Below are 12,314 nucleotides of genomic sequence, written 5' to 3'. Positions count from 1 at the left end.
GAGCCCTGCCCACTCCCCCTCGCGGGTGCTGGGCTCTCTCAGTGACAGACGCACCCCCCAAGTCTGCCTGAGTGCCATCACCGACAGCCGCTTGTCAGTGGTTTCCCTGAGGTGGCAGGCTCACTGCTCCTTTTCAAGGAAACGTTTGCCATGTGTCCAGAGCTGAGCGGCTGGCATGGTACTCTTCCACGCGAGCGCGATGTCCCACAAAAGAGCTGGCTTGACTCAGCCCAGAGAGCCTTACATGCACTGACTCAAAAGCAAGACCAAACGCCTCATGGGTGCGCCCGTTTCACCAAAGTGCTGAAATCTATTTTGAAAGTGGAGATTTATTCAAACTAGCTGTTTTATTGCGTCGTCAAGGATGTTCTCAGTGAAGTTGGCTTGTTTTAGCTGAGGGTGTGAGGGTGGAGATTGCGTGTTGAACGGCGCTCTGTGTGGTCACTGCCTTGGTCGGCGAGGGCCCAGCAAGCCGCCACGTCTCCTTCCCACTCAGTGCAGGTGTCAGCCCAGTGAGAAGCACACACCACTGCGGGGCTCACTGCTAACGTAGCTGTGTTTGGCACTAAGGTACCTGTTACCAGAGCCGGCTGGAGCCCTGACCCCATCTCCAAACTGCTGGCTCTTAGCCTTGGTGGGCTTAGAGGTCTAGCTGTGCACTGCCTCCCCAAGGGCATGGTGATGCGTACCTCCTGGGGGGTGGGTAGTGGGCTCGAGGCGAGAGCCAGTGAGCATGCGCCTCCTGTAGTATCTCGTGTACCCAGTAAACCAGCCAGTCCACTGCTGGTACCCACCCAGATTCACAGCAGTCCCTCAGGGAAGCAGACAGTAATTCTTTCTCCCATGGGAGGCTTGATGGGTTCAAACTGCCCACCTTCAGGCTATAGCGGGACAACCCTTAGGCACTGCACCACCAGGATGCCTCCAGGCAGGATGGTGCTGACCAAGAAGCCCTGGACATGACTCCCAATGGGCTGACAGGGTGGAGTTCCCGTGACCATGCCGGTTACAGGACCACCTGTCACATCTCTCTCACACAGAGTAGCTACTGGGTTTACACTGCCCACCTTTCAGTTAGCCACAAGTGCTTGGCCACTGTGCCACCAGGCACCTTCACAGTAGGCCCGAGGAATGGTGGTCTGCTGGCGGCAGGGGACGTGGGAAGACTGAAGAATGTCTTTTTCCTTCGTGTCTGAGTGCCCACTCAGCGTCCCTGTGCTGCTCACAGGCTGCTCACAGGCAGCTACACTTGTGTGTCCCCAAACCCCAGGGCATGGAAGGCTTGCTCTCTGCCAGCCTCCCAGCCCGGCTCCTGGGCTGCTGTGGGGTGACAAGGTCCCAGAGACATTCCACCCACTTGCTCTGCCTCTGGGATGAATGGGAGGTCTCCGCCCTGCAGGGGCGGGGGTGGCCAGAGGGCAGGGGAAAGCTGCCTGCTCTGCTGAGCCTGGGAGACCTCCGGTGTCGGTCCAGTGGCCTGCAGGCTCTGGGCATGGAGCAGCTGCTTTCAGCCAGGACGAGGGGCTGAGAGGAGGCTGTGCTGCTGATGGGAGCACAGGGCAGGGCTCAGGGCTCTGGGGTGGCAGGCACACGCCTGGTCTTAGGCATCTGGTTCACCTCTCTGGGCTTGAGGTTCATGTGAGATTGATGTCACAGTAGCATACACACCCCCACTCCCCCACCCCAGCGGTGCTTGTGGTTTGGGATTTGGCAAGGGAGCCTGGACCAGGAGGCCTACTATGGCTGGTGATCGTCAGCATATGAGTGCCGCCGTGCTCCACCAGGGCAGCCAGTACCTGGTACAGGGCCGTGGTCACTGAACAGGATTGGTCCTGGGCTTTCCAGGGGTCAGCCAGTGGGTGAGAAGACACCTCCCTTAGGTGCCACTCCTGGTGAGGGAGCACCTCCAGGCTCGTGGGAGAAGAGGCTGTGTCACTGGTGGGTGTCCTGGTCCAGACAGCTGCGGTTCTGTGGCGGAGCTGCATCCCAGCATGACCTCAACTGTCCTCATGTAGTGCCCACAGACGTGGTTCTGGTGTGCCCCCACAGGCCCACCCTGCCAGCACGGGGCCGGCGCGCCGAGGGCTCTGGAGAGGTGCAGCTCATGGCCTCCCTGAGCCCTCGCTGCGTGACAGGCGGCTGCCAGTGCGAGCTCTGACCCTCCTAATGAACTATTTTCTTCCTCAGTGATGTTGCAGCCTTTCGATTATGACCCCAATGAGAAAAGTAAACACAAGTTTATGGTTCAGTCTATGTTTGCACCGACTGACACTTCTGATATGGAAGCAGTCGTAAGTACTGAATGCTTCTTACTTTTTCAGTAACTCCAAAGGAAAGCCGCAGGCCCGGCATTGTGGATGCATGCATGGGGGTGTGCCATGGCTCTTGAAGGGGTGCCCGGAGGTTTGGGCGTCACTCCCAGCCGGCGAATCATCCTGACCTCGCACAGCGTTTTCTAGAACACTGTTCTCTCCTGGGTTTTCTAAGACCCCGTTGCTCTTGAGCGGCATAAGGTTCTTCCCGGCCTACCCTCCTGCCACCCCACAGAGCAAGGTGCTTCTCACCACAGGGCCTGCTGCTGCCCTGTCTCCCCCTCCCCCGTCAGAGGGATATCCCAGAGCACAGTCCTGAATGCCCTCTGTCTCCTCTTCCTTTACATCCCGCCTGCCTGAAAATGCATGGATGACTCTGTCTTTGCTCTTGGTATAAATAAGACCTCTTGATTGCATAAAATAAATAAGCAGTGTTTCTGGGTTTCTGGGATGGGGTGGGGGTAAGAAGGATTATACTAGAAATTCACCCCGAAGAAAGCTTTTATGCCTTGGCAGGCGTGAGTGAATGTCAGTTGGCAGATGACCTGGGCCCCGACCCTCCAGTCCTCCTCGCTGGGAGGAAGGGCAGTCTCCTCAGAAGGTTTCGAACCATGAGCCCAAGCCCCTGGGGGAGTGTCCATTCACTCTTTCCAATGTCCCATGGCTGCTACACCACCCCTTCCTTTTGCCCTGGGAAGGGAACAGCTGGCCATGGCCACTGAGCTGTCTGTAGCTTTGGGGCATTTCGGGTCGGAGACCGTGCCTTGGTGGTAGGCCTGCTTCCTTCTCGTAAGAAGACCCACGGGGGCATCCTTGGCTTTCTCTTGATTTCCTGGAAGATGATGCTGCGTCACTTCCTGTTATTTTGTGTCATTGAGGAAACACAAAATATGGCCTCTCTGGGAGTGCGCCTGGGTGGCTTTTGCTTTTCGGGCTGTGAAAACGGGTCTTGGCTCGCAGCCTCACGAAATCTCTCCAGGTGTCTCATCACCTGTACAGCGGGGTGAGAAACCAGTCCCCACATGGCCAGGTGTAAAGTTCCTGCCTGTGCTGAGCAGGGGGAGGGGGTGTGGTACGTGGGAAAGGTTCAGGCCTCTTTCCTGAGCCACTGTCCTTAGTGAAGCCCTTAGCATGCTTGTGTTTCGGCTGCAGCTACCCCTGGTAGAAAGCTCTGAAGGACAAATAACATGCCAGCCTTCCCTGAGACACAGCGAGAAAGCACAATGCTGCTGCCCTGCCTGCCAGTGCTGCCTCCCAGGAGGGAGAGCCTGCCACCCGCATGCCCATCTCTGTCCCTCCCTCCCTCCCTCAGGGCAGCAGCTGCGTTGCAGCTAGCTGTGGAGCCCCAGAGGGCTGGCCAGCCACTAGGAGGACCGTGACCCAGAGGTTTCCACTGGGCCGCGTCTGCTCGATGCTTGTCTTCAGGGTTCTTTTTGTTGGTCCACTGGCACATGAGTGCTGGGCTTCCTGGCACTCCACCCCAATGCATCCAAACCCGCCCAGGCATCTGTCCGCCATGGTGGAGAGTGCTGCCTGTTCGAGAGGTGCCTGCCCTCGTCCTGAGTTGCCCTGCGTGGGCTCTGGACGTGCCCCGGCCCCCCTCTGCGCTCAGGCAGGCTGACAGGCCCAGGTGATGGTGGCATGTGTCCCTCTCAGCAGAAGGCACCTAGGGCCATTGTCCACTTTGCTGCTGCTGACAGTCTGATCACGGGGTCAGGGCCATGTGGCCTTGCTGTCCTCTCCGAGTGGACAGTCGTGAGCGCATGTGTCCTGATGCATACTTGCCGTGCTGCTTGTCCACGTGACGCACACGCCAGTCTGATGGGCCCTCAGCCCCTCCAGGCTCCGGACCCCTGGCTGCCGGGCTCTGGCTGCCCCTTCTTGGTTCCCAGGGCTGGGCTCATCCTCTTCCTGCAGCACAGCCTGGCTGTGGTGCTGGTTTCCAGGTCCTGGGGCTCCCACTGCTGCTCAGGAGCCAGTTCCCCCAGACTACCCGCGGGGGGACGGGGCCAACCCAGCACCCCTTCCAGCAGCCCTCTAGCAGGGTATGCTGGGAAGGAGAGTGTGTGGTCGTGCAGATATTCTAGAAAGTTCCACTCTGCCCCCGCGCCCCCCCTCCCGTGCCCCCACAAACGGGTGGCTCAGAACAGGCATTGACTTTGAGGTGTCAGCGAGACTTTGGGGTCTGTGGAGTGGGATAAATATTCAGACAGTCTTGTCATATTAGAAATGCCAAAATCTCAGAAGACGTAGGTTCTTTATTTGATATACATCAGGGCTTTCTCATTAAGAGTATTTTTCTGAAATTGTCAGTTATAGGGAGAAAATTATTCTTCCAGCAGCTTTATAATGTCCTGATTATTAAATTTAAATTGTTTTAGTGGAAGGAGGCAAAACCGGAAGACCTTATGGATTCAAAACTTAGATGTGTGTTTGAATTGCCAGCAGAAAATGATAAACCAGTAAGTATGTTTATAGTTAACAATAATTGAATGTTGCAAACTGATGCCTATTTGCATACCATCTCCTACAAAACCCAGATTTAAGTTGACAAATTATTTTCCTTCCTCTGATGTATGAAGAAAAAAATCAGCTGAAGTCAACAGACTGGGGGCCTTTATGAAATCGGCTCTGAAAGGCTGCAGGGAGACAGCTGATTGAAATCCTCCTTACATCCTGGGGGCGGCTGTGGTGGCAGAGGGGCCCTTGTTGCTGGCCTACAGTGGAGGAGATTGAAGCCAGGGCCTACTGGAGCTCAGTGGGCCACTCCAGGGCTGCCCAAGCAGCCCTCCGGCCCCCAGCATCTCCTTAACCAGACAGTGCTGCAGTAGGGTAGGGTGGACTCTTCAGCCACTGCCTTGCGGGGGGTGCATCACAGTGTGTTAATAGCACTCCTGGCCTCTTACCCCCCATTGTCAGGGTGTCACCTTGCCTCCAAGTTGTCACAACCAAAAGGGTCTCCAGACACTTCCAGGGCTCATTGCTGGGGGTCATATTCAACTCTCCACCCCTCCAATAGTGACCAATGTGGGAGCATCTCTCTCCAGGCCTTCTGTTGCTGTGTGGGTTGGCTCGCGGGGCCTGGTTTGTGGCCAGCTGACAAGAGAAGACTGTGTCTGGGACACGACTGTGGACCCTGCCCTGCTTCACCCTGGTCAGTGCAGCCACTTACAGTCAAGCATGAGGAAGTGCTGGCTACCTGGTCGGCACAGCTGGGCATCGGGGTACTCCTACTGACAGGGTCTCAGGAAGCTGCGGACTATGGCCAGACCCCTAGTTGTCCCTTTCTGCTTGTTAACTGACCCAGCACTGCACCCCGTGCCCCAAGTAGGCAGTCTGGGAGGTAGAGAGACCTGTATTTTTGGCCAACCTCAGGGTAGTCTCATATAGTGGCCTCTCCCGAATCTGCTTCTCTGGAGTGTAGCCCCATCATAGTGTTCCCCCTGCCCCGAGGCACATGCCCTCCCCTACTGCCTGCCTCTCACCTCAGTCAGGAACTGGGAGGCGACAGAGTCAAGTCATGGCCGGGCATACACAGTCCCCGTGCCCCCCTTCCCCCCACCCCCCAACCCAGCCGCCACTGCCCAGGCTCCCGAGCTGGCTCCGCGTGTGTGATGTGCAGGGCCCTCCTTGCTGCTCTGGGGTGTTCATCTCAGCCCAGCCTCGTTATCTGCCCTCATCCATTATTTCTGGGGCCCAGTCGCTTTAGATTATTAAGATACTGGATAAAGTGATCCATTTTTAACCAAGTGTGGCAGTTTACAGTGAGGGTGAAATGCTGCCACGCGTGCTGTTTGCTGAGACCTACTTTACTTTGCATAAAAAAGTCCTTTATTACAGAGTTGGTGACGCTTGGGCTTTCATTTATTTCTGAACAGCATGATGTAGAAATAAATAAAATTATATCCACAACTGCTCCAAAGACAGAGACACCGACAGTGTGTAAAGCGTTGGGTTGGTCCCTGGATGACCCGGAAGTGAAGAAGGTGATGGAGGAGTGTAAGCGGCTGCAGGGGCAAGTCCAGAGGCTGCAGGAGGAGAACAGACACTTCAAGGTAACGGTCTCCTCTGAGGTGGGCACCAGCCAGCACCCCATTGGAGGGGGAGAGTCCATCCCCACCCCACCCCTTAAGTTTATATCAGGCTTTCAGAGGGTCTTGAGTACCCAGTCACTAGAATCCATAGCCATGAACCTTTGGGCCGTCGCTCAAGGAACTTAGACTCTTTTTACAACTCTTATCACAATCCATACATCAATTGTGTAAAGCACATTTGTACATTCATTGCCCTCACCATTCTCAAAACATTTGCTCTCCACATAAGCCCCTGGCATCAGCTCTTCATTTTTTCCCTCTCCCTCCCCATTCCCCTCTCCCTCATGAACCCATGATAATTTATAAATTTTTATTTTGTCATATCTTACATTGTCCGACATCTCCATTCACCCACTTTTCTGTTGTCCATCCCCCAGGGAGGAGGTTATATGTAGATCCTTGTAACCAGTTCCCCATTTCCAACCCACCCACCCTCTGCCTTCCTGGTATCACCACTCTCACCACTGGTCCTGAAGGGATCATCCGTCCTGGATTCCCTATGTTTCCAGTTCCTGTCTGTACTAGTGTACATCTTCTGATCTAGCCAGATTTGTAAGGTAGAATTGGGATCATGATGGGGGCTGGGAGGGGAAGCATTTAGGAACTAGAGGAAAGTTGTATGTTTCCTTGTTGCTACATTACACCCTGACTGGCTCATCTCCTCCCCACTACCCTTCTGTAAGGGGATGTCCAGTTGCCTACAGATGGGCTTTGGGTCCCCATTCCGCACTCCCCCTCATTCACAATGATAAGACTTTTAAAAATAATTTTATTAGGGGCTCATACAACTCTTATCACAATCCACATATACATCAATTGTGTAAAGCACATTTGTACGTTCATTGCCGTCATGATTTTTTGTTCTTTGATGCCTGATACCTGATCCCTTTGACACCTCGTGATCACTCAGGCTGGTGTGCTTTTTCCATGTGGGCTTTGTTGCTTCTGAGCTAGATGGCCACTTGATCCCCTTCAAGCCTTTAAAACCCCAGACACTATATCTTTTGATAGCCAGGCACTATCAGCTTTCTTCACCACATTTGCTTATGCACACATTTATCTTCAGTGATCGTATCATGGAGGTGAGCACACAATGATATGATTTTTTGTTCTGATGATGCCTGATACCTGATCCCTTGGACACCTCGTGATCACACAGGCTGGTGTGCTTCTTCCATGTGGGCTTTGTTGCTTCTGAGCTAAATGGCCACTTATTTACCTTCAAGTCTTTAAGACGCTAGATGCTATATCTTTTGATAGCTGTGCACCATCAACTTTCTTCACCACATTGGCTTATGCACCTCCTTTGTCTTCAGCGATCGTGTCAGGAAGGTGAGCATCACGGAATGACTTATATAGAAGAAAGTATTCTTGCATTGAGGGAATACTTGAGTGGAGACCCAATGTCCATCTGCTACCTTAATACTAGACCTATAAATATATGCACATAAGTCATTTCCCCATCCTCACATATAAATATATTTACATATGTATATACCTTTATTTAGACCTCTATAAATGTCCTTTGCCTCCTAGCTCTTTCCTCTATTTCCTTTTACTTTCCTCTTGCCCCACTATCATGCTCAGGCTTCATTTGGGTTTCAGTAATTCCTCTTGGTTACATTACCGTAGGTCACACCCTACCAGGCTTCCTACACCCTCCTCACCACTCATTTGGATCACTTGTTGTTTCCTTGTCCTTTTCCCCCACCTCCCTGGAATTTAGACTCTTGTCCCTTCAAAGGCACAAAGCCCACCTCCACTAGCGTGCACTGAATATAAATCTTAAGGTTGAAAACAGCTGCAGGTGGGTCTTGTGCATGTGTCCTCTTGCCCCTGTCACTTGGACAAGAGTCTGTTGCAGCCCATGGTGACTCTGAGTGTCCCAGAGGATAGCAGGACAGAAGGACTGTGGCAGTGGTGTCTCCGAGACTGTGGAGCGGTGAGAAGGGAGGGAACAGGGCATGGTCAGTGTCACAAGTGGTTGGGGTTCTGGAGGAGGAGAGCCACCTTCACTGCCATCAGGTCAATTCCGACTCGTCATGGCTCCATAGAACAGGGTAGAGCTGCCCCTTTGTGTTTCTGAGGGAGCAGAAAGACTCATCTTGGTCCCACGGTGTGGCTGGTGGATTTGAAGTGCTGTCCTTGTGGTTCGCAGCTCACTGTGTACCCCACCACCCTCCTGCCAGGGTTCCTTGGGGTAGGGATGCGAGGAGGGCGTTGTCAGGAGAGACTGGTGAGACCTGCCCTGGCTCTGATGTGTGTGAGTCTCCGTGCCCCGTCGGCTGACACGCTTCACAAGTTGGAGGCTGTCTGTTGCAGGCTGGGCGCTGAGGGAAACATTTCGGAGCAGATGATCACAGGAACTTCTGTCGCAGCTTCAGTTTTTAGGTGGATCTGTTCTCTTAAAACTTGATCATGCCGCCCAAGCATGTAAGAGGTTTCACTCTCCCTCACAGAGGCCAGGTGCATGTAACAAATCCCTCTGGGCCTCTCTTCCATCCGGCAGTGTAGGACATGGAGGACGCTGGTGGCTCGTGGGAGCCTCCACTGACTTCCTCCTGAGCAAAGCTTGCAAGTCGGAAGTCGGCGCTTCACTTGGGCCAAGGGTGGGAGTGATGCCGACGATGGCTCTGCCAGCGCGTGTTCTCCCGGCGCAGGGCTAGACCTCGCTATGCCTCATGCCTCTAAAGTCTACCCCAGCTTGTGCTCCATGAGCAGACTGTCTGAAAATAGGACCCCAAGAATCTGGACGGGGGCCCTCTGGTCTCTACTGCCTTTGCCTCACAAACAAGTAGAGTCTGGACAGGGGCCCCTATTGTGCGCTGGCCCCCAGGGAGATGGCTTGAGCTACTGGCCCTGCAGAGTGACCCTCCCAGAGCAGAGTGGTAGTGGCCTCAGCCAGGAGCTCTGGAGAGGCAACTCCTTGGGCTCGGGCCCAGGGAGGCGCTCTGGGTCAGGAGTGGGCTGGGGACAGAGAGGGAGAGGCAGGTTGGGAGGAGTGGTCTGGGGCCTGTCCTCGTGGGCAGCCTAAGATCCACACACGGCTGGACTCCCTGAGTGGCCTGGTCCCATCTGCAGAGGCCCTTGCAGTAACTGTGGCCCCAGAGTAGAGGTGGAAGGAGAGAAACGTCCTCTTCCTCATACACCTGAGGACTCTCGTAAATGTGGGGATGTTGCTGCTTCAGAGGAAAATGTACACAGCTAGAAAGGTGTCTGAGACAGTGGGTCAAAGCCAGCCCCTGTGAACACCTGCTGCAGATGCTCATTTTGAGAGCCCACACCAACCCCTGGGGGCAGGCACTCCCAAGACACTGTTCCTTTTGAGCCTTATGTTTTATGCCTTTTGAGCCTTGTGCCTTGGGGGCTGCCTGTCATGCTAGGGCCAGGAGCCTGCTGGCACGCAGGCTCTGTGTTGGGCTGCTAACCATCTGGTTGAGAGTTCAAACACACTAGATGCTCTGAGAGAGCAAGGTGAGGCTGGCCGTTCCCGTGAAGATGGACTGTCTTAGAAGCTCCCAGGACAGGCTCCTCTGTCCTGCAGGGCCACTGTGAGCCGGAGTCTACCTGATGGCAGGGCTATGGGCTTTTGGTGGGTAGGTTGAGCAGAAGCAGGAAGGACGGGTGGTGCTGCCAGAATTAGATTCCTGGGCAGGGCGAGCCAGACAGCAGTGCTCTCTGGCCCGCCCTGCTGGTTTGAGGGTCTCTAGAGTGTGGGGAGCTTGGCTGGAGCCACTCGGGGGCCAGAGTGACTGTGCCCCTGCTTGACTGAGCTTGATCCCGCAGGAGGAAGACGGGCTGCGGAGGAGGAAGAGCACACCGAGCAGCAGCCCCGCGTCGGCGCTGGCCCCGGCTGGGAGGGAGGAGGGCGTCAGCCCCCGGCTGCTGGCCCTGGTGGTTCTGTTCTTCATCGTGGGCGTCATCGTCGGGAAGATCGCCGTGTAGAGGCTGCATGCTGAAGGATGGTCGAGCGGATGCACGCATCTGCCTATCGTGGGATCTGTATTATCATAACCATGTGTAAAACGAAATTCATGTATGATGACATCTCACAGGTCTTGCCTTTAATTCCCCTCCCCGTGCGCGCGCGCGCACACACACACACACACAGATATCACGTAATATAACGAGCTTGTAGAGAGTTACGATGTATAGTACAGGATGGGGGAGATCAGGAGCTTCAGGAACTGGCAAGGGAACGAAACCATCATTCCCACCAAGGTGGCATCTTGTCACTGTCGTTTTAAGCCTTGCTTTGTAGCCCTGGTATGTGACACTTCCTCCAGGTCTAGGGCATGGGGGCACACAGCGGGAAGTGTGGCCACCCCATTGAGTAGCCCACTGGGCTCATGATCACTCCTGAGCGCCCCCACTCCCCGCAACAGTTCAGCCCTGCCCCCAGGGCCCCGGGCTCGCTGAGCAGTGGGAGCCGAAAAGCTTGCTGGTCTCCAGTGGGGGCATGGACTGACGACTGACCCAGCACTTTGTGCTCCCTTCAAGGGCCCAAGCGAAATGACTGTGGTCACGTCGAGAACTCCACTGTTATCCAGAGGTGTTCGGTGCATATTTAACTTAGGTCATGTATGTCATCTCACGCCACCCTATGGTCATGAGATCACAATGAATGCTGGCCCGTGTATTACCTGGGCCTCCAGCGCCGGTGGAAGCAGCCGGCATGTGCTGTCAGGGCGGAGGCGCCTCCACTCCAGGTGGCAGCGGGCGCGTGCGCGCTGGGGAGGCTGGCGGCAGTTTCCCATTGTCAGTTGGTAGCCGCTGTTGTGGGCATGTGAACAGGGGCAGTCTGGTAGCAACGGTCAACTCTCCAGCCCCAGCAGTGGGTGGTAGAGAGAGATGAGTGCTAAAGAGACGACTCTGTGACCCCGCCCCCCCAGCACACGCCATCTGACCCAGCTGCCTGGGGGTCCTGGTTCACAGGGACAGGCAGGGCGCGGGGTTGGAGGGGAAGGCCCCTCAGATGATCCCCAGGGCGCAGTGGAGTGTGTGTGAGTTAATTTTACGCCGTAAAAGACCAATCCAATCCTGTTTGACTCTGTAGCATCTTAAAAAGAAAAATAATATTAAAATAAAGCCCCTGAAATATAAATTCCTTTGTCATTTTGTCACATGTTGGGTGGACGGGAGGGTGGCTGCGATGCTCTCCTTGCTGGTGCGTCATTGGGACGTTGGTTTAGAGTGGGTCCTATGAAGCAAGAGCATCTGTGACGGATTCTTCTAGACACCCACACATGTGCACTCCAGCACGTGCTCCAATTGTGGGTGGCTTCAACCGAGCCTGACAGTCGGGCTGCAAACGGTGTGCTCGCCCTCGCCCTGGGCCTCGCCCCACCTGCCCCTTACCCTGCATAAGGGACAGGTTTCAAAGTTGTCACCAGGCGGTGGTTTAGGAGCGCTCCAGGGGCATGTGAGGTGGGAGACGGGGTGCTGGCACTGGCCTGGGGGACTCGGCTGCCTGGAAGGCCCTTTGCCAGGCCCAGGAACTAGCAGCCCTTGCAGCGCAGGCCCAACAGACTTTGTTTCCCAGGTAACACCTGCGCTGGGTAGGCCAGGTCTTCAGGAGGAGTCAGGCTCGGGAGAGGGGAGTGGCCCTGACCCAGGGGCAGGAGCCCCCCCCCCCCCCCTACAGCTTCTAGGCCCTGCAGCCCAGGAAGGGTGTAGCTATAAGGGCCTTCACCCGGACTCCAGGGCAGAGAGACAGAGGCCAGTGCGCTTGCTCACTCGCTCGCTGTAAGGGCCGTCTCAGCCACGTCGACCAAAACAAGGGCCTGCACACACACAGCCCAGGGCGGAAGGGGGGCGGAGGGAATCCAGTAGAAGTCGAGGCCCACAGACCAGCCAGCCTCTGAGGCTGTGGTCTGAGGACCCCAGAGCCTGGCCCAGAGCGATCGTG

The 12,314-nt window shown here is 55.4% G+C and overlaps 1 protein-coding gene across 1 annotated transcript in view; it reads left to right on the top strand.

Annotated features, from left to right (window-relative positions):
- Positions 1–11,510, top strand: part of VAPB (VAMP associated protein B and C) — a 73,739-nt gene extending 62,229 nt beyond the window's left edge. The window contains exons 3-6 of the mRNA XM_075528380.1: positions 2,188–2,291; positions 4,694–4,774; positions 6,191–6,367; positions 10,193–11,510. Of these exons, the coding sequence (XP_075384495.1) occupies positions 2,188–2,291; positions 4,694–4,774; positions 6,191–6,367; positions 10,193–10,351 (521 nt within the window). The 3' untranslated portion in view covers positions 10,352–11,510. The remainder of the gene's footprint in view (positions 1–2,187; positions 2,292–4,693; positions 4,775–6,190; positions 6,368–10,192) is intronic.
- The last annotated feature ends 804 nt before the right edge of the window (positions 11,511–12,314 follow it).

The sequence above is a fragment of the Tenrec ecaudatus genome, chromosome 12 (genome assembly GCF_050624435.1).
Source record: "Tenrec ecaudatus isolate mTenEca1 chromosome 12, mTenEca1.hap1, whole genome shotgun sequence".
Classification (NCBI taxonomy): Eukaryota; Metazoa; Chordata; class Mammalia; order Afrosoricida; family Tenrecidae; genus Tenrec; species Tenrec ecaudatus.
This window is presented reverse-complemented; position numbering and strand designations above follow the sequence as displayed.